Genomic DNA, 20,419 nt, shown 5'->3' on the forward strand with positions numbered 1-20,419 from the left:
ACAGGTTTGGGGTCTCTAGATTACCACTCTGGCTTGCCTGATTAGACAACCAGTGCTGGAAAAGAGGCCCCTCATAGGGATGTCCTGCTGGGATTTTCCTAGTCCACTTGGGTTCACACAAGCTAACGGTAATCCAGTGAGGCTCATTAGCATCCCTTACCTCCCTTCCCACGAGAATGTTATGTCTGAAGGTGAAAAGGAAACTTTTTAAAGAGTTAACCAAAAAGTCAACCGTCTCCTGTGGGCCATAACAGAGCTAACCGAGAAGGAGGAAGGGATAGTGTGGGTTATTTTTTGGGGGGACTGTTGTTTTTGAAAGCGGTGGAGCATTCTGATTGACAATGGTAAGGGGCAGAGGTGCTGCAGAGAGAGGAAGAAAAGGACAGGAGTGAGCCGTAGCATTACTCCAGCCAAACAGAGTCAGGAATCTCGCCAGCGAGAAAGTGCAGGATTGGCAGCCACCGAGAGATCCTGCATGGACTTTTAGGAAAGATTCTAGGCTGCAGCACGGGGCCTCCTCCGTCGCAGCCAAGATAATTCTGGCATCAGCCCCCGGCCCAGGCGTGTTCCCACATAATTGAAGTCGAATGTGCTCGGGGAGAGGCCTCTGCATTCTTCCTGGCTGCGGAATCCTCAGTGCCCTGCAGTTGGCCCTGTTTGGGATCAAAGCCAGTTCGTGTTGATTTTCCGCAGCATGGAAACAAATGCGACCAAGCTGTTTTCCTGACGAAGGCATTTTGAAAAGAGGATCTTAATTTTTTTCCCCAAGGACAGGTGGGGTGGGGAGGTGGGGGAGTGCCACGTGGCTCCTCTCTTGCTGTCCCTTTTGCAAACAGCTGGGCTCATAGCGTCTGCGTGAGCAGAAACTGATCAGTTAGAATAGAATACAGCTACAGCTAAGGTTGCTTCTATCACAAAAGATAATTCCTAAAAAATGCTGCTGGAAGACCCGCTGGCTGCGTGTGATAAGTCACAATTTGGTTGCTCTCTGTTGGAGTGCTTCCAAGACGGCAACTCCCCTTTTTCCTCCTAAAATTTTCCGCTTACATGTCTTCACTTCTAGGTCTTTCTCTGTAATCTGTTGTGCCTTCAAAATTAATTCTGTCCCTTCCTTTCAGTTAGCACTGAAGCCTTTTAGTGCTAAGCATTATGCTAATGATGTAAACTGATACAGGCGAGTTTCTTAAGTTGTGGAAACATCTTTTTTTTTTTTTTTTTAAGACGGAGTCTCACTCAGCCGCCCAGGCTCTAGTGCAGTGGCATGATCTCGGTTCACTGCAACCACCGTCTCCCTGGTTCAAGCAATTCTCCCGTCTTGGCCTCCTGAGTAGCTGGGATTAGAGGCACCCACCATCATGCCTGGCTAATTTTTTCTTTTTTCTTTTTTTTTTGAGACAGAGTCTCCCTCTGTCACCCAGGCTGGAGTGCAGTGGCCCGACCTCGGCTCACAACAAGCTCTGCCTCCCGGATTCACGCCATTCTCCTGCCTCAGCCTCCTGAATGGCTGGGACTACAGGCGTCCGCCATCGCGTCCGTGAATTTTTTCGTATTTTTAGTAGAGACGGGGTTTCACCGTGTTAGCCAGTATGGTCTCGATCTCCTGACCTCATGGTCCGCCCGCCTCGGCCTCCCAAAGTGCTGGGATTACAGGCATGAGCCACCACGTCCAGCCATGCCCGGCTAATTTTTGTGTTTTAGTAGAGATGGGGTTTCACCATGTTGGTCAGGCTGCTCTCGAACTCCTGACCTCAGGTGATCCGCCCGCCTCGGGCTCCCAAAGTGCTGGGATTACAGGCGTGAGCCACTGCACCTGGCCGGAAACATCTTATTCTTTTATAGGGGACTTGAGTTCTCCCAGTTCTCTAGGGAAAACCTGAACTTTTGCCTATTGGGCCGTAACCAAGGGATTGAGAATTACAATCAGGAGTTGATATAGCTGGGAGAGCAGTGGTGTGATCATAGCTCACTGCAAACTCGAACTCCCGGGCTCCAGAGATCCTCCTGCCTTAGCCTCCTGAGTAGCTGGGACTACAGGCATGTGCCACCCCTGGCTAATTGTTTTTAATTTTTAGTAGAGACAAGGTCTGTGTTGCCCAGGCTGGTCTCGAACTCCCAGCCTCAAGTGATCCTCCCATCCCGGCCTCCCAGAGTGTTGGGATTATAGGTGTGAGCCACAGCACCTAGCCTGGGCTCTTCCTTTTTAAATTAGGAAACACATGTACAAGGAAATCTGGTCTGGAACCTGCTGCTGCTTCTGGGCAAAAAAATGGCAGAAGACATCTTCACAGAGGCCAGAGGCCAAGTTGGAACTGTTTTTCCTATTTGGCATTTATGCTCAGTGCTATAGGTTTACTTTTATCTTTTTTTTTTTTTTTTTTTTTTTTTGATGGAGTTTCACTCTTGTTGCACAGGCTGGAGTGCAATGGCATGATCTCGGCTCCCCGCAACCTCTGCCTCCAGGGTTCAAGTGATTCTCCTGCCTCAGCCTCCCGAGTAGCTAGGATTACAGGCATGTGCCACCATGCCCGGCTAATTTTGTATTTTTAGTAGAGACGGGGTTCCTCCTTGTTGGTCAGGGTGGTCTCGAACTCCCAACTTCAGGTGATCCTCCTGCCTTGATCTTCCAAAGTGCTGGGATTACAGGCGTGAGCCACTGCACCTGGCCTGCTTTTATCTTTTGAAAATACAACACCCAGGCTGGGCGTGGTGGCTCACGCCTGTAATTCCAGCACTTTGGGAGGACAAAGTGGGTGGATCACTTTAGGTCAGAAGTTCAAGACTAGCCTGGCCAACATAGTGAAACCCCCGTCTCTACTAAAAACACAAAAATTAGCCAGGTGTGATGGTGGGGACCTGTAATCCCAGCTACTTGGGAGGCTGAAGCAGGAGAATTGCTTGAACCCAGGAGGCGGAGGTTGCAATGAGCCGAGATCCAGTGACTGCACTGCACTCCAGCCAGGGTGACAGGGTAAGACTTGATCTAAAAAAAAAAAGAAAAAGAAAAAACACCACCCAGATTTATCTTGAGTGTGGTCAACGTTCATGTTCTGGGATCTTGCGTGTGATTTCACTCTTGGACTTCCCCTCCTGGACAAACCTCCCTGCATTTGTTTCGAGGCAATCTTGAGCTGGATGGGAAAGGAGTCTTGGGTCAGGGGATTTAGAACAAGGTCTGAAAAGAAACAAAGCTGCTTCAGTTCACTTAGTAAGTGTGGTAATTAGCCTTGGAGTAACAAATGTTATCTGCACCGGCGCAGCTCCGTGCCAAGTACCAAAACCACATTTTCCAGATGATTCCAGTGAGTTTTTCACTCGAAGCAATTCAACATTAGGCCCCAAAGACTGCAATCATCTTGTATAAAACAATAGATAGTTCATCTCTTCCTTTCATGCAGCAAGAATGCAAAATCTAGATTAAGAACCAACAGCAGAACCCCTTGCATGTCCTCCTAAGCTTCCAGAATTACAGGGAGAGACTACTCAATATTCATGAAAAGCATACTAGCTACAATAATTCTGAAATAGTTTTGGCTTCTGGAAGTACAAGTTTCCAAATTAATGTCTGATAGACCCTATGGTCATAAATGTCTGTGAACATGTGAGTTTCAGGAATACAAGGTAAATAAAGGTTATCATTAAAACATGAAATATGGCCAGGCGTGGTGGCTCACGCCTGTAATCCCAGCACTTTGGGAGGCTGAAGCAGGCAGATCACTTGAAGTCAAGAGTTTGAGACCAGCCTGGCCAGTAGGGTGAAACCCCATCTCTGCCAAAAATACAAAAATTAGCCGGCATGTAGTGTGCGCCTATAATCTCAGCTACTCGGGAGGCTGAGACACAAGAATCACTTGAACCCGGAAGGCAGAGGTTGCAGTGAGCTGAGATGGCACCACTGCACTCCAGCCTGGGGGACAGAGCGAGACTCCATCTCAAAAAAAAAAAAAAAAAGTTGTTGATTATGGCATTAATCAGGATAGAGGCCAGCCCCCACTCCAGTAAAAATTAAAAGCCTTATGTAACTTCCCTGAAGTCCACTAATGCCCAAATGCAAAGAATGCTTTTCACTTGCTCCAGGGAGACTACAGAACAGGGTTTGGGGGAGGCCAGTGCGTGGGGGTGGGAGGTGCAAAATCAACTTCACCTTGCAGAGGAGAAGGAGACACTTGGCCTTGGCTCTAGGATAAAACTTGGGATTCCTAAAGGACAAGCTTTTCTCCCTTTTACTGCTTCAGTCTTTACTGTCAAAGCCATATCTGGGCCGGGCGCATTGGTTCACACCTGTAATCCCAGCACTTTGGGAGGCCGAGGTGGGCAGATCACTTGAGGCCAAGAGTTTGAGACAAGCCTGGCCAAAGTGGCAAAAGCCCATCTTTACCAAAATACAAAATATAAAAAATACAAAAAATGGCTGGGCACAGTGGCTCATGCCTATAATCCCAGCACTTTGGGAGGCCGAGTAGATGGATCACTTGAGGTCAGGAGTTCGAGACCAGCCTGGCCAACACGGCAAAACCCCATCTCTACAAAAAATACAAAAATTAGCCAGGCGTGGTGGTGTGTGCCTGTAATCCCAGCTACTTGGGATGCTGAGGCATGAGAATTGCTTGAACCCGGGAGGCGGAGGTTGCAGTGAGCTGAGATTGTGCCACTGCACTCCAGCCTGGGCCATAGAGTGAGTCTCTGCCTCAAAAAAAAAAAAAAAAAAAAAAAAAAAAAAAAAGCTGCATCTGTTGATGTAACCATTATATAGGTATTCTGGATCTCCTATTTCAAGAATTTTCACAGGCAAGCATGAAAATAACTGGCCAGCAGAAAAAGTCTGCCACAGAATACTCGGTAGCTTCCTAAACTCGATTAAGGTGACAGCCTGGTCTCTGGGTGGTAGTTTAAAGGACCCCAGCACTGTTAAGCTGCAGGAGCTGATTCTTAAGAGACTTTTAATTTCCCTTCTGCTGCCAAGAGAAGTGATGCAGCAGAGTCACTATGCAGCAGTTAATTCAGCTTTATCCTGGAGAAAACAAGAGTGACTTTTTCCTTTTTTAGATAAGCCCATGGACTTCATCGCACAAGCCAAAATATGCCACCAGCCCAAGCAATGTGGCATCGTGCATGGCAGCAGCCAAATCTCATGGATGGTATTTGTAGCTTGTGGAGCCTGACTGTACTAGGAGAGGGGTTTCTAAATGATGACAGAAGGTTGTTCATTCGTGATTTGCCAAGTTCTCCACACTCTACTAGGTGGCTGTGGAAATCAATTTCTCAGCCCTTTTGAGGAGGACAACTTTGTCATGCAAGCAGAGAGTGGGTAGTTGCTTCGGTGTTTATATATTGATCAATGTATCCTAACGAGTCACATTAATGATGGTTTCCCACCAAGAACAACCACCACCACCCCCCACCACCCCGCTAAACAATCTCAGCTTAGTGTAGGGCATGGGAAATAGTCTCAGGTGTAAAAATTGCTTTTCATGGCTGGGCGCGGTGACTCACGCTTATAATCCTAGCACTTTGGGAGGCTGAGGCAAGTGGATCACTTGAGAGGTCAGGAGTTCGAGACCAGCCTCGCCAACATGGCAAAACCCCGTCTCTACTAAAAACACAAAAAATTTAGCTGGGCGTGGTGGCACATCACAGCTACTCAGGAGGCTGAGGCAGGAGAATCACTTGAACCCAGTGGGTGGAGGTTGCAGTGAGCCGAGGTGGAGCCACTGCATTCCAGCCTGGGAGACAGAACAAGACTGTCTTAAAAAAAAAAAATCTGCTGTTAGTTTGCAAGAGTTGTGTGCCTAGGACGTCGCCTGCCCAGTTCAGCTACTTTTCACTAGTTTGGGAATCTGGAAGAAGGGAGTGGAAAGATGAATAATCTAGATGCTGACTATATTGTTAAGGGTTATTTTTTGAGACATGGTCTGTTGCCCAGGCTGGAGTACAGTGGTACAATCACAGCTCACTGCAGTCTTGAACTCCTGGGTTCACGCAATCCTCCCACCTCAGCCTCCCAAATAGCTGGGACTACAGGTGTGCACCACCATGCCCAGCTAATTGAAAACAATTTTTTTTTTTTGGTAGAGATTGGGTCTGGCCACGTTGCCCAGGCTGGTCTTGAACTCCTGACCTCAAGCATTCCTCCCACTTCAGCCTCCCAAAGTGGTGGGATTACAGATGTGAGCCACCACACCCAACCAAGGGGTTGATTTTTATGTTGCTTTTTAAATTAAGGCCATTGACTTTTTTTTTTTTTTAAAGACGGAGTCTCCCTCTATCGCCCTGGCTCGAGTGCAGTGGCGCAATCTAGGCTCACTGCAAGCTCCGCCTCCCGGGTTCACGCCACTCTCCTGCCTCAGCCTCGGAGTAGCTGGGACTACAGGCACCCACCACCATGCCCGGCTAAATTTTTTATATTTTTAGTGGAGATGAGGTTTCACCATGTTACCCAGGATGGTCTCGATCTCCTGACCTCATGATCTACCCACCCTGGCCTCCCAAAGTGCTGCGATTACAAGAGTGAGCCACCACGCACGCCCCTGACACTTTTTGAGATGGAGTCTTGCTCTGTTGCCCAGGCTAGAGTGGCGCGATCTCGGTTCATTGCAAGCTCTGCCCCCCGGGTTCATGCCATTCTCCTGCCTCAGCCTCCCGAGTATCTGGGACTACAGGCGCCCGCCACTACGCCTGGCTAATTTTTTTTTTGTATTTTTAGTGGAGACAGGGTTTCACCGTGTTAGCCAGGATAGTCTCGATCTCCTGACTTCGTGATCTGCCCGTCTCGACCTCCCAAAGTGCTGGGATTACAGGCGTGAGTCACCGTGCCTGGCCCACTTTCTTTTTCGAGATGGAGGCTTGCTCTGTCGCCCAGGCTAGAGTACAATAGCACGATCTCAGCTCACTGCAACCTCTGCCTCCCAGGTTCAAGCGATTCTCCCACCTCAGCCTTCCCAGGAGCTGGGATTACAGGAACCCACCATCATGCCCGGCTAATTTTTGTATTTTTGTACAGGCAGGGTTTCACCATGTTGGCCAGGCTGGTCTTGAACTCCTGACCTCAGGTGATCTGCCCACTTCAGCCTCCCAAAGTGCTGGGATTACAGGCGTTGAGCCACCGTGCCTGGCTGACACTTTCTTAGATTATTAGAGACATGCTCCCAAGTAAATGTCAGTCAGAGACACAAATTTCACACAGGGCAGAATAATTTCAAAGTTTGGCTATTTTAATTCAATTTCACTGTTCAAGGTAGTATGGATATATTAAGTGGTTCATTTCCATCCTGAAGAAAACAGCTTCTGTCTGATGTGATATTGTGAAATTCAAACATGACTCCTTGTTTTTATAACACACACACACACACACACACACACTTTCTTTACGTATCTTGGTAAGATTTTTTGTTCTTGAACTTTTTTTTTTAAACCTTCAAGTAGTTTGGAAACATTTGCCTATTTGCTCATTCCTCTGGGCACAGCCTTTCAGAGCATTTATCCCACCTGTGCTGAAAAATCTGTTTTCCCAGGTGGTAGTGGAGCCGCTGGATAGAGGGGATCACAGAGAAATGAGTGAGCGAGCTTTGTAAACTACTTCTAATTCTCTTCATTAGTATGCTATGATCCACCGCAGCTTCTGCAAGGTCAGACATGCAAGACAACTACTTGGCCAAAACAGCAGGATTCTAACTAGTGTAAAAATAGATTTTAAATAAAATAGAATCTCTATAGGAAAGAGAATTAGATTATGCTTTACATTCCCACTCTTAAGATATCTGTATATATAAGTCCAAGAGAGACTCAAAGAGTTGGTCTGCCCTAAGTAAAAATTAATGTCTGAGTACATTCATTTTGCAACATTACAGGTAAAGTTTTTTGGGAAATGCTGCAGCATATCCCACAAAAATGGACGGTGATTAGCAATACAGTTGAGGTGCTAACAAGTAACATGTAAGACATTTAGGTCAAAGGGGATGAGGTCTAATTACAGGCTAAAAACCTATTCTGAAATGTGATCATTTGAAAACCTTTGGCTAATTAGAAAGCAAAAACCAAAACCCCTCATTTAACAATACATCTTGCTAACCTATCCCTCTACCTCTTCAAGAAACTAAATTCTAACACAGGTCTTAAGTTTGCTCAATTACTGCAGGTTATGAATTACTTGACATTTATGGTTCCAGAGAGAGTACACAGCTCCTCTGTTGGCCCACACAAGCGTTATATGACTGTTGTAAAGGGGGCTCTGTTGAAATTCTAATTTTAGGATTTAGAAACAGCCTTTGGTTATATCTTGAAAGCATAATTGAAAATCTGCCCAAGCTCCCTCTAGCTGCAACCTGAACATGCAGCCCAATATTTTGTAAACATTTAGAAAACACTGAACCCAGCAAAATACACAATTAGCTAGTCAGAGGCCTCACTCTACATTTTCACATGGATGAGAAATCTCCCCACTCAGTCTTGCTAGATGCTAGGATATCCACTCTGAGATTTGAGTTTGGGAACAGCCATTAAGCCTACTCCTTAATTGTGGTTCATAATGACGTATGAAGTCACCAAAAATAAACAGTGGAGCTGCCACCATTTTTCCTACACTGAGTCTACCTAATGTGCCCCGGGTTGTTTGTTTTTCCTGGCTAGCCCCAGAGCAAGAAGAGATGACTGCTGGTAAAGAGCCAGGGCCCGGTTTACTACCAGGCCTCTTTTCAGATAACATTCAAGCAATTCCTCCCCTCCCTAGAGGAAGGGGGAGATGATAATGATATGACACTATTGCTAGGGAATTTTCATAACTCCTTAGTAGCCAATGGAAACCTCTCTTTAAAGCAGCTGTCATGACCTCAGAGAGGTTTGGTGCTTTAGTGCTAGATAACCTTACCTTTGAGGTTACAAGAAATAACTTAACATCTTAAACCTACCCCAGAACTGAATGTCAAATACACCAACTCCATAAATACAACGGAAAAATGCACAGCAGAGTTGGGGTTTCTACCAAGCAGGAAGGCAAAATGGTCATTAGAATGTCTGAGGTTAGGGAACTCTTAAGACCTTTTCAAACGCAGCCCCTTTCCATCAGCTCTCCAGTCAGCACCATCTACATTCACTACATCACACAACAGCAAATGAAAGAGCCAAACAACTGTGGCTTGATCCTCACTTGTACTTATTAGGGCCCACCCTCACATTTAGCTGAAGGTCCCAGCACACCCTCACGGTGCCAGGGAGAAGAGTCTCGGGGATGTCTGTTGCTCTGAAGGTCACTTGCCCCTCTTGCTGCGGCCCTTCCTGGAGGACAACTTCCCACTGCCGCCAGAAGAGGCAGGGCTCGAAGCTGAGGCCATGGCGATGTTGATCTGTCCCTCCTGGATTTCCTGCCGGGTCTCGGCAGGCAGATGGTTGATCTTCTGCTGTGTCTCCAGGTAGAACATGACATCACGCAGCTGCTCCTGGATCTCGGTGATCTGCAGATCTTTTTGGTCACAGGTCTCTTTCAACACCCTCTCCTCCTCTTTTAACTTGTTCTGCAAGAGGACTTGGTTGGCTCGCAAACACTTGTTCATTTCCTGCTCCTCTTTGAGCTCGTTGGTGAGTTTGGCCACTTTCGTGTTTAGCTGAGTGCACCTTTAGAAAAACAAAGGAAGACAAAAGCACATTTTTCATTTGCTGACACAGTCCCCTTTCTGCTCTGGGATTGAACAGAGAAACCATGACTTCAGAATCCCTTTAGGACAGACCCCTTTCTCCCATGATGAGGGAGACTGGTTTGTTGCCATCGCAATCAGCTACGCAAAGCAAGAATTTTGCTTTACTTAACACAAGCGTATTTTTTTTTTTGAGATGGAGTTTCGCTCTTGTTGCCTAGGCTAGAATGCAATGGCACGATCTCAGCTCACTGCAACCTCCACCTCCTGGGTTCAAGTGATTCTCCTGCCTCAGCCTCCCAAGTACCTGGGATTACAGGCACCCGCCACCATGCCTGGCTAATTTTTGTATTTTTAGTAGAGACTAGGTTTCGCCATGTTGGCCAGACTGGTCTTGAACTCCTGACCTCAGGTGATCCACCTGCCTTGGCCTTCCACGGTACTGGGATTAAAGGCATGATGTACTGCGCCAGTCCACAAGTGTACTATATATTTATTTATTTTTTTTTTGAGATGGAGTCTCACTCTGTTGCCCATGCTGGAGTGCAGTGGCGTGATCTTGGCTCGCTGCAACCTCTGCTGCCTGGGTTCAAGCAATTCTCCTGCCTCAGCCTCCCAAGTAGCAGGGATTACAGGTGCCTGCCACTGTGCCCAGCTAATTTTTGTATTTTTAGTAGAGACAGGGTTTCACCACGTTCCCAGGATGGTCTCAATCTCTTGACTTCATGATCCACTGCCCTCAGCCTCCCAAAGTGCTGGGATTACAGGTGTAAGCCAGCGCGTCCAGCCCACAAATGTACTTTTAAGACACTTTTTAAAAAAGCATCAGAAATGTTTCAGTAGCAGAAACTATTCTGTGACTGATGGTAAAAATTCTACTGCTTCTTTGTTTTGCAGTCAGTGGTTAAATAGGTGCCTTGCAGATGATAACTGTGATAAGGAAGTTATGAGGAAAAGTGGCATTCTTGGAGAGTCAAGTACTCTGACTTCATTGCATTTGCTGAAGGGAAAAAAAAAGGGCACTTATTTTTTTTTTTTTTTTTTTTTTTTTTTTTTTTTTGAGACGGAGTCTGGCTCTGTCGCCCAGGCTGGAGTGCAGTGGCGCGATCTCGGCTCACTGCAAGCTCCGCCTCCCGGGTTCACGCCATTCTCCTGCCTCAGCCTCCCGAGTAGCTGGGACTACAGGCGCCCACAACCGCGCCCGGCTAATTTTTTGTATTTTTAGTAGAGACGGGGTTTCACCGTGGTCTCGATCTGCTGACCTTGTGATCCGCCCGCCTCGGCCTCCCAAAGTGCTGGGATTACAGGCGTGAGCCACCGCGCCCGGCTAAAAAGGGCACTTATTCTAACCAAAGGGCTTTAGACTTGGGAGTGCCCTCTTCTTGATGTCCAGTCTTACTCATAAGTAAAGAATTACAGCTCTTCCACAAGAGGCCTACACACCACTGCTTGTGCTGCCGCCGTGTCTCTAGTGATCCCTGAAAAGTTCCAGCATATTTTGCGAGTACTCAACACCAACATCGATGGGCGGCGGAAATAGTCTTTGCCGTCTGTTATTAAGGGTGTGGGCCGAAGATATGCTCATATGGTGTTGAGGAAAGCAGACATTGACCTCACCAAGAGGGCGGGAGAACTCACTGAGGATGAGGTGGAACGTGTGATCACCATTATGCAGAATCCATGCCAGTACAAGATCCCAGACTGGTTCTTGAACAGACAGAAGGATGTAAAGGATGGAAATATAGCCAGGTCCTAGCCAATGGTCTGGACAACAAGCTCCGTGAAGACCTGGAGCGACTGAAGAAGATTCGGGCCCATAGAGGGCTGCGCCACTTCTGGGGCCTTCGTGTCCAAGGCCAGCACACCAAGACCACTTGCCGCCGTGGCCGCACCGTGGATGTGTCCAAGAAGAAGTAAGTCTGTAGGCCTTGTCTGTTAATAAATAGTTTATATACCAAAAAAAAAAAAAAAAAAGAATTGCAAATGAAACCATCATTTGAGGCCAGGTGCGTTGGCTCATGCTTGGAATCCCAGCACTCCAGGAGGCTGAGGCGAGAGGATCGCTTCAGCAAATGAAAGAGGAAATGAGTTCGAGACCAGCCTGGGCAACAAAGTAAGACCCTGTCTCTACACAAAATCAAAAAAATTAGCCAGGTGTGGTAGCGTGCACCGGTGGTCCCAGATTTACAGGAGGCTGAAGCTGGAGGATTGCTTGATCCCAGCAGGTCAAGGCTGAAGTGAGCTGTGTTCATGCTACTGCACTCCAGCCTGGGTGACAGAACGAGACCTTGTCTCGAACAACCCACACCATCTGAGACCCAGTAGAGTGGCTCATGTCTGTAATACCAGCACTATGGAAGGCAAAAGGTCACTTAAGGCCAGGAGGGTCGCTTTGAAACCAGCCTGGTCAACATAGTGAGACACCATCTCTACAAAAGAAACATTAAATAAATTAGCTATTTAATTTAAAGTGTGGTGATGTGCACTTGTAGACCCAGCTAATTGGGAGGCTGAGGCAGAGGATTGCTTGAGCCCAGGAATTTGAGCCTGCAGTGGGCTGTGATTGCACCACTGCACTCCAGCCTGTTTGACAGAATAAGACCCTGTCTCAAAAAAAATAACAAAAAACAAAAGCACACACACACAAAAAACACAAACAAAAAAACCCCACTATTTAAGATACTATTTTTATGTATCAGAACACCCAAGAGCTGAGACATGAGAAAAGAGGCACTTACATACTGGCACAGGAGCATGAACTGGTATAAACTCTTTTGAAGACAACTTGGCAATATCTATAAAAATTAAAAATTTGGGCCAGGCACGTTGGCTCATGCCTGTTATCCCAGCACTTTGGGAGGCCAAGGAGGGTGGATCATGAGGTCAGGAGTTCAACATCAGCCTGGCCAACATGGTGAAACTCTGTTTCTACTAAAAATACAAAAATTAGCCGGGTGTGGCAGTGTGTGCCTGTAATCCCAGCTACTCGGGAGGCTGAGGCAGAAGAACTGCTTGAACCTGGGAGGTGGAGGTTGCGGTGAGCCAAGATCATGCCGCTGCACTCCAGCCTGTGCGACAGAGCAAGATTCCGTCTCAAAAAAATAATAATAATAAAATAAATAAATAAATAATTGCATTCCCTTTGACACAGATACTTCATTTCTAGGAATTTATCCCATAGAATATACATACTCAGGATTGGGCAAAAAGAGACATGGAGAAAGATGCTCTTTACAGTATTGCTTATAGTACTGTGAGATTTGACACAACCTGACACAATCAATAGGGAACTGGTCAAAATTACTATGGTAGGCCAGATGCAGTGGCTCATGCCTATAATCCCAGCATTTTCGGAGGCCAAGACAGGAGGATCACTTGAGGCCAAGAGTTCAAAACTAGCCTGGGCAATATGGCAAGACCCCATCTCTACAAAAAAATTTTAAATTGGGCAGGCATGGTGGCACACACCTGTAGTCCTAGCTACTCAGGAAGCTCAGACTAGGAGGATCACTTGAGCCCAGGAGCTGGAGGTTGCAGTGAGCTATGATTACACCACTGTACTCCGGCCTAGGCAACACAGCAAGACCTTATTTCAACAACAACAACAACAACAAAAATAATTATGGTACATCCATGCAATGAAACAGCATGCAGATGTTACACAAAGATCAGGACAGATTTAGATGTGCTAGTATGAAAAAAAGTCCAAAAACATATTTTATCAAAGATAACACCTACATTCTATTTTTGCAGAGAAAAGATTATGCATGTGAGATATTTATGTGGGCAGAGCTAAACATCTAGAATAAATATTCACTAGTACTGGATAATAACGGTTAACACTAGATAGCAGGATCTAGGGGGTGAAAAAGAACTTCCTGTTTTTTTTTTTTTTTTTTTTTTTTTGAGACGGAGTCTCGCTGTCTCTCCCAGGCTGGAGTGCAGTGGCGTGATCTCGGCTCAATGCAAGCTCCGCCTCCCGGGTTCACGCCATTCTCCCGCCTCAGCCTCCCAAGTAACTGAGACTACAGGTGCCCGCCACCACGCCCGGCTAGTTTTCTGTATTTTTAGTAGAGACGGGGTTTCACCATGTTAGCCAGGATAGTCTCGATCTCCTGACCTCGTGATCCACCCGCCTCGGCCTCCCAAAGTGCTGGGATTACAGGCTTGAGCCACCGCGCCCGGCCAGAACTTCCTGTTTTGCAGGGTGTGGTGGCCCACACCTGTAATGGTAAAACAGTCTCTACAAAAAATTAGCCAGAGGCCAGGTGCGGTGGCTCACGCCTGTAATCCCAGCACTTTGGCGGGTGGATCACCTGAGGTCGGGAGTTTGAGACCAGCCTGACCAACATGGAGAAACCCCGTTTCTACTAAAAATACAAAATTAGCCAGGCATGGTGGCACACGCCTATAATTCCAGCTACTCCGGAGGCTGAGGCAGGAGAATCGCTTGAACCCTGGAGGCAGAGGTTGCGGGGAGCTGAGATCACGCCATTGCAGCCTGGACAACAAGAGTGAAACTCCGTCTCAAAAAAAAAAAAAAAAAATTAGCCAGGGCTGATGGTGCACAGCTGTAGTCCAGCTACTTGGGAGGCTGAGGTGGGAGCATCACCTGAGCCTAGGGAGGTGGAAGATGTAGTGAGCTGGCCGAGTGCAGTGGCTTATGCTTGTAATCCCAGCACTTTGGGAGGCCGAGGCGGGCGGATCATGAGGTCAAGAGATCCAGACCATCCTGGCCAACATGGTGAAACCCCATCTCTACTAAAAATACAAAAATTAGCTGGGCGTGGTGGCATGCTCCTGTAATCCTAGCTACTTGGGAGGCTGAGGCAGGAGAATCGCTTGAATCCAGGAGGCGGAGGTTGCAGTGAGCTGAGATCGCGCCATTGCACTCCAGCCCGGGTGACAGGAAGAAAGACCCTGTCTCCAAAAAAAAAAAAAAAAAAAACCCTTCCAGTTTAAACTCTATTCTTTATTCTTTAACACAGTTGTTCAATTTGTTAGGGTGCTGAAAGTATAGGGTAATTTAAAATTTTTACTTCTATTAATTTTGTAGTGTTGTTTTTACAATAGCTTAAAAAAAATTTACTTTTGTTGAGACAGGGTCTCGCTGTTGCCCAGGTTGGAGTGCAGTGTTGAGATGTTGGCTCACTGCAGCCTCTGCCTCCCGGACTCATGTGATCCTCCTACCTCAGCCTCCTGAGTAGCAGGGACTACAGGTATGCACCACCATGCCCAGCTAATTTTTGTATTTTTAGTGGAGATGGGGTTTTATCATGTCGTCCAGGTTGGTCTTGAATTCCTGGGCTCAAGCAACCTGCCGGCCTCAGCCTCCCAAAGTGCTGGGATTACAGGCGTAAGCCATCATGCCTGGCTGGTAATTTCAATCAGTAGCAACTATCTTCCCAAATAATAGTAAATAAGGAATGTTATTGCTATGCTGTTTATGAGTTTTATGCTCCATATTCAACATCTTTTGCCTTTAACTCCTGCCCAAGGCCACAGTATATAACATTTCCAGCTTAGACACAATCTCCTTCCTAACTGCCAGTTCACAGCCACAATGGCTCAAAGAAGCCAAAGGCTCTGGATGGAAGAAAATTGCTTTTCACAGGCAAAAATGGAAGATATCTGCACACACTTCAGGCGCACAGACATCAGGAGAGAGCATTGCATTCCACATGGCATCCATCTGGTATGAAACCCCACATTTTTTAATAAATGAGAAGCCTGTTCCATACATAGGGAGACTCCTGAAAACCTGGTGATACGTATATTTGAAAATGAGGGTGTTTCCATAGGAATGAAAGAAACTGTCTGTTTATAGAGCCTGTTACAGCAGAATAGACCAATTGTACCTACCTTCTTTCCACAGACTGCTTTTCCTTTAGGAGATCATTTAGTTTGTGCTCTAGATTATCACACTTCTCAATTGTTTCTTTAAACTTGGTCTTCATGTTGTTAATCTGAGGGAGCAAACAGAAATCAGATTCATTTCACAAAGGTAATGTGGTGTGCTCTCTGGGGCTAACATCATATTTTCCCCCCCAATTATATGTATGTAACTTTGACAAATCAAAATTAGAAAAGGTAATGGCAGTTTCCAGACAGGGAAAAAATATAAAGAAAAGGTGAGGTAATCATTTGAAAGAATTTCTGTAATAGGATTAAAAATGCCAGGAGATCTTTTTTTTTTTTTCTTTTTTTGAGACGGAGTCTTGCTCTGTCTCCCAGGCTACAGTGCAGTGGCATGATCTTGGCTCACTACAATCTCTGCCTCCTTGGTTCAAGCGATTCTCCTGCCTCAGCCTCCCGAGTAGCTGGGATTACAGGCACGTGCCACCACGCCTGGCTAATTTTTGTATTTTTAGTAGAGATGTGTTTTCACCATGTTAGCCAGGCTAGTCTTGAACTCCTGACCTCAGCTGATCCACCCGCCTCGGCTTCCCAAAGTGCTAGGACTACAGGTGCCTGCCACCATGCCCAGCTAATTTTTGTATTTTTAGTAGAGACAGGGTTTCACCATGTTGGCCAGGCTGGTCTCAAACTTCTGACCTCAGGTGATCCACCTGCCTCGGCATCCCAAAATGCTGGGATGACAGGCATGAGCCACTATGCCCGGCTTATTTTTTTTGAGATGGAGTCTCGCTCTGTTGCCCAGGCTGGAGTGCAGTGGTGCGATCTCGGCTCACTGCAAGCTCCGCCTCCCAGGTTCACGCCATTCTCCTGCCTCAGCCTCCTGAGTAGCTGGGACTATAGGCGCCCGCCACCACGCCCGGCTGATTTTTTGTATTTTTAGTAGAGACAGGGTTTCACCGTGTTAGCCAGGATGGTCTCGATCTCCTGACCTCGTGATCCGCCCGCCTCGGCTTCCCAAAGTGCTGGGATTCCAGGCGTGAGCCACCGCGCCTGGCAATTTTTGTATTTTTTAGTAGAGATGCCATGTTGGCCAGGTTGGTCTCAAACTCCTGACCTCAAGTGATCTGCTCACCTCGGCCTCCCAAAGTGCTGGGATTACAGGTATGAGCCACCGCGCCTGACCTAATTTTTGTATTTTTTGTAGAGACAAACATTGGTAATATAAGAAACTTGTAACAGTTGACTCTAGTCGTTTATTTTTTCCAATTCCCAATAATTTTTTCAAGTATCACGAAGCCACATGTAACATAAGCAGTCCATGGTCTTTTGAGTCTATTTATAAAATCAACATACATAGACTAATTCATATTACACAGCCTTAAAAACATAAGAGAATTTAAAAATTCTGATGTATAACATGTCAGATGGCAGCAATCCTATCCCAGAGTATTTTGGAGTCTGGCTAGGTAGATACTGGATCCACTCCTGTGTGAAGATCTGCGAACTTGGGAATTTCCTCAACTCCACTGGTATGAGGACACTGGCAAAAGATTAGGTGGGAAGGCAAAGTCGGGAGGCTGGGTGAACCATAAGGCAATATAACAGGAACTGAAAGTGGCTGAGAATTTAGGTCATACAGCCCAGGGATCAGCTGGACCTTTCTTTTTAATCATTTTCTATACAGCCTGCCTAGCAAGTCTCTAATAACACTAGCTTTAATAATAATAATAATAATGATAATAAGCCGGGCACGGTGGCTCACCCCTGTAATCCCAGCACTTTGGGAGGCCGAGACGGGTACATCATGAGGTCAGGAGTTCGAGACCAGCCTGGCCAAGATGGTGAAACCCCGTCTCTACTAAAAATACAAACATTAACCGGGCAAGGTGGCAGGTGCCTATAATCCCAGCTACTCAGGAGGCTGAGGCAGGGAGGGGCTTGAACTAGGGAGGTGGAGGTTGCAGTGAGCCAAGATCTCGCCACTGCACTCTAGCCTGGGTGACAGAGCAAGACTCCATCTCAAAAAAAATACAATACAATACAGTAAAACAAAAATAAATGTTCCATTCAAATTAACTTTACAGTCAACCTCCATTGGAAGAACACGGAAGAGAGTTTTTTTTTTTTTGAGACGGAGTCTCCTTCTCTCACCCAGGCTGCAGTGCAGTGGCACTATCTTGGCTCACTGCAACCTCCATCTTCTGGGTTCAAGTGATTCTCCTGCCTCAGCCTCCTGGGCAGCTGGGACTACAGGTGCATGTCACCACGCCCAGCTAATTTTTTTATTTTTAGTAGAGAAGGGGTTTCACCATATTGGCCAGGCTGTTCTTGAACTCCTGACCTCATGATCCGCCCACCTCAGCCTCCCAAAGTGCTAGGATTACAGGCGTGAGCCACCACGCCCAGCTGGAAGAGAGATTTCTAAATGTTCTTCTATGTCATAAAAATCAAAATAGCTTTAAAATTGCTCAAATTCTAGTTAGGTATTACTTTTCTCTTCAATATTGTTTTAAAATAAGAGCACTAGATCCTTTTGAAATTTTCTCCTAAACTGACTTGTCAGTTAAAGGAAGTTGAAAAGACAGAAATTACTATCATAAGGAACCAAATGGTGCATGTCTTGGACAGTAAAGATACTTAAGCTAAACACATTTAAATCAAGATGAAAATATAAAGGTAACCCTAAAAAGGTTTTTTTGTTGTGTGTGTTTTTTTTTTTTTTCTTGAGATGGAGTCTCGCTCTGTCGCCCAGGCTAGAGTGCAGTGGTGCAATCTCAGCTTACTGCAAACTCCGCCTCTCCTGGGTTCACACCATTCTCCTGCCTCAGCCTCCCAAGTAGCTGGGACTATGGGCACCCGCCACCACACTCGGCTAATTTTTTGTATTTTTGGTAGAGACAGGGTTTCACCACATTAGCCAGGATGGTCTTGATCTCCTGACCTTGTGATCTGCCTGCCTTGGCCTCCCAAAGTCTGCTAGGATTACAGGCGTGAGCCACTGCGCCTGGCCAAAAAGATTTTTAATATTGCTACAGACAAATGTTAACGATTTAAATTAGTGCTTTTTAAAACATTTCTGGTCCAGTGCCATGGCTCACGCCTATAATCCCAGCACTTTGGGAGGGCCGTGGCAGAAGGTTTGTTTGAGCCCAGGAGTTGGAGATCAACCTGGGCAACATAATAAGCGCTCCCCATCTCTTCTTTTTTTTTTTTTCTTTGAGATGGAGTCTCGCTCTGTTGCCCAGGCTGGAATGCAGTAGCGCAATCTCAAAAAACAAATGAAAAATTCTGACCATTAGCCCACAGTAAGAAACATCCGGCCGGGCGCGGTGGCTCAAGCCTGTAATCCCAGCACTTTGGGAGGCCGAGACGGGCGGATCACGAGGTCAGGAGATCGAGACCATCCTGGCTAACACCGTGAAACCCCGTCTCTACTAAAAATACAAAAAACTAGCCGGGCGAGGTGGCGGGCGCCTGTAGTCCCAGCTACTCCGGAGGCTGAGGCAGGAGAATGGCCTAAACCCGGGAGGCGGAGCTTGCAGTGAGCTGAGATCCGGCCACTGCACTCCAGCCCGGGCTACAGAGCAAGACTCCATCTCAAAAAAAAAAAAAAAAAAAAAAAAAAAAAAAAAAAAAAAAGAAACATCCATGCCACACACAAACCTGAAACGAGTTTCACAAAACAACATTGTCGGCGGGGCGCAGTGGCTCATGCCTGTAATCCCAGCACTTTGGGAGGCCGAGACGGGCGGATCACGAGGTCAGGAGATCGAGACCATCCTGGCTAACACGGTGAAACCCCGTCCTACTAAAATTACAAAAAATTAGCCGGGTGTGGTGGTGGGTGCCTGGAGTCCCAGCCACTCGGGTGGCTGAGGCAGGAGAACGGCATGAACCTGGGAAGTAGAGTTTGCAGCAAGCCGAGATGTCACCACTGCACTCCAGCCTGGAAGACAGAGCAAAACTCCATCTCAGGAAAAAAAAAAAAAAGTTAATTGTAATACACCCTAATATTTACATCTACACTATTTTATCTAATAAAAATGCTAGTTGTGGTCCACCAAACTCATTTTACAATCCACAGCTGGCAAAATACTGATTAACATGAAGCTAGACATCCACAAGAAAAGATATACTTCTAGAGGAGTTCACCTTACGACTACCTCTACCTACCATGTGTTCTTCATATATGGCCATGAAAACTAAGAACCTTTGAGTGTCTGTGAGCTTCGTCACCTAGAATAGGCTCTGCTCACATGCTACTATAACAGCCCTACCTAAGGCACTGGGGGAAAGAAACAGTGTTTATAACTGAAGCCTACAATGAATTTCAACCTTGATCCACACCCCTCCTTCATACCAACAGGAGGCCCACAAACAAGAATCTCTGTCAGTGAGACCCAGGGTCTGGGTTACTGGTACTCCCTGAACATGTTCTACTGCTGGGGGTGCTAACGGACAAGAGACTGGCCAAAAGAAGGACAGTGGTGGAACAAAAGGTTTGCATCATCAATTAACTTATGGATAAATGACATTTGTTACCAGAAAACAAAAGCATCCTTTTAAGCACCTCAAGCGTTTTATTTAGAGCTGCTCTGGCTTCCATTTCACCTGACCTAAAAGCAAACATGAGTTTCAGTGTTTCGTTTCCCTGCCCCTTGACTTGCTTTTCATTGGCATGTTTTAGGGGATGAAGTTAACCCTAAAGAATCCTACAGGGCAGAGAGAATCCTGAGCTTAGCTCTCAAGCATCTGGATGAAGCACTTGAGATAGTCACGCTGGTATATCCCATGGAAAAACCCATGAGTGCAGCTGCAGCAGAGTTGCCAATGCACTTCCTGTGAGCCATGACTTTACAGTATGCGGCAGTGACCTGTGCTCTGCCTCCATCAAGAGCATTGGGAGGCGGTCCTCCCTGCACATACTCTAATCAAGC

The 20,419-nt window shown here is 46.5% G+C and overlaps 2 protein-coding genes and 1 pseudogene across 2 annotated transcripts in view; 2 read left to right on the forward strand and 1 right to left on the reverse strand.

The window, feature by feature from the left end:
• ALDH2 (aldehyde dehydrogenase 2 family member) overlaps positions 1-20,419 on the forward strand; it is a 419,735-nt gene that overhangs the window by 244,563 nt on the left and 154,753 nt on the right. The gene's annotated exons all lie outside the window — the stretch shown is intronic.
• BRAP (BRCA1 associated protein) overlaps positions 9,125-20,419 on the reverse strand; it is a 44,013-nt gene continuing 32,718 nt past the window's right edge. The window contains exons 11-12 of the mRNA XM_050749744.1: positions 15,486-15,589; positions 9,125-9,603 (exon numbers count right to left, since the gene is read on the reverse strand). Of these exons, the coding sequence (XP_050605701.1) occupies positions 9,240-9,603; positions 15,486-15,589 (468 nt within the window). The 3' untranslated portion in view covers positions 9,125-9,239. The remainder of the gene's footprint in view (positions 9,604-15,485; positions 15,590-20,419) is intronic.
• Positions 10,959-11,586, forward strand: LOC126931529 (40S ribosomal protein S18-like; annotated as a pseudogene).

Source organism: Macaca thibetana, chromosome 11, assembly GCF_024542745.1.
Source record: "Macaca thibetana thibetana isolate TM-01 chromosome 11, ASM2454274v1, whole genome shotgun sequence".
NCBI lineage: Eukaryota > Metazoa > Chordata > Mammalia > Primates > Cercopithecidae > Macaca > Macaca thibetana.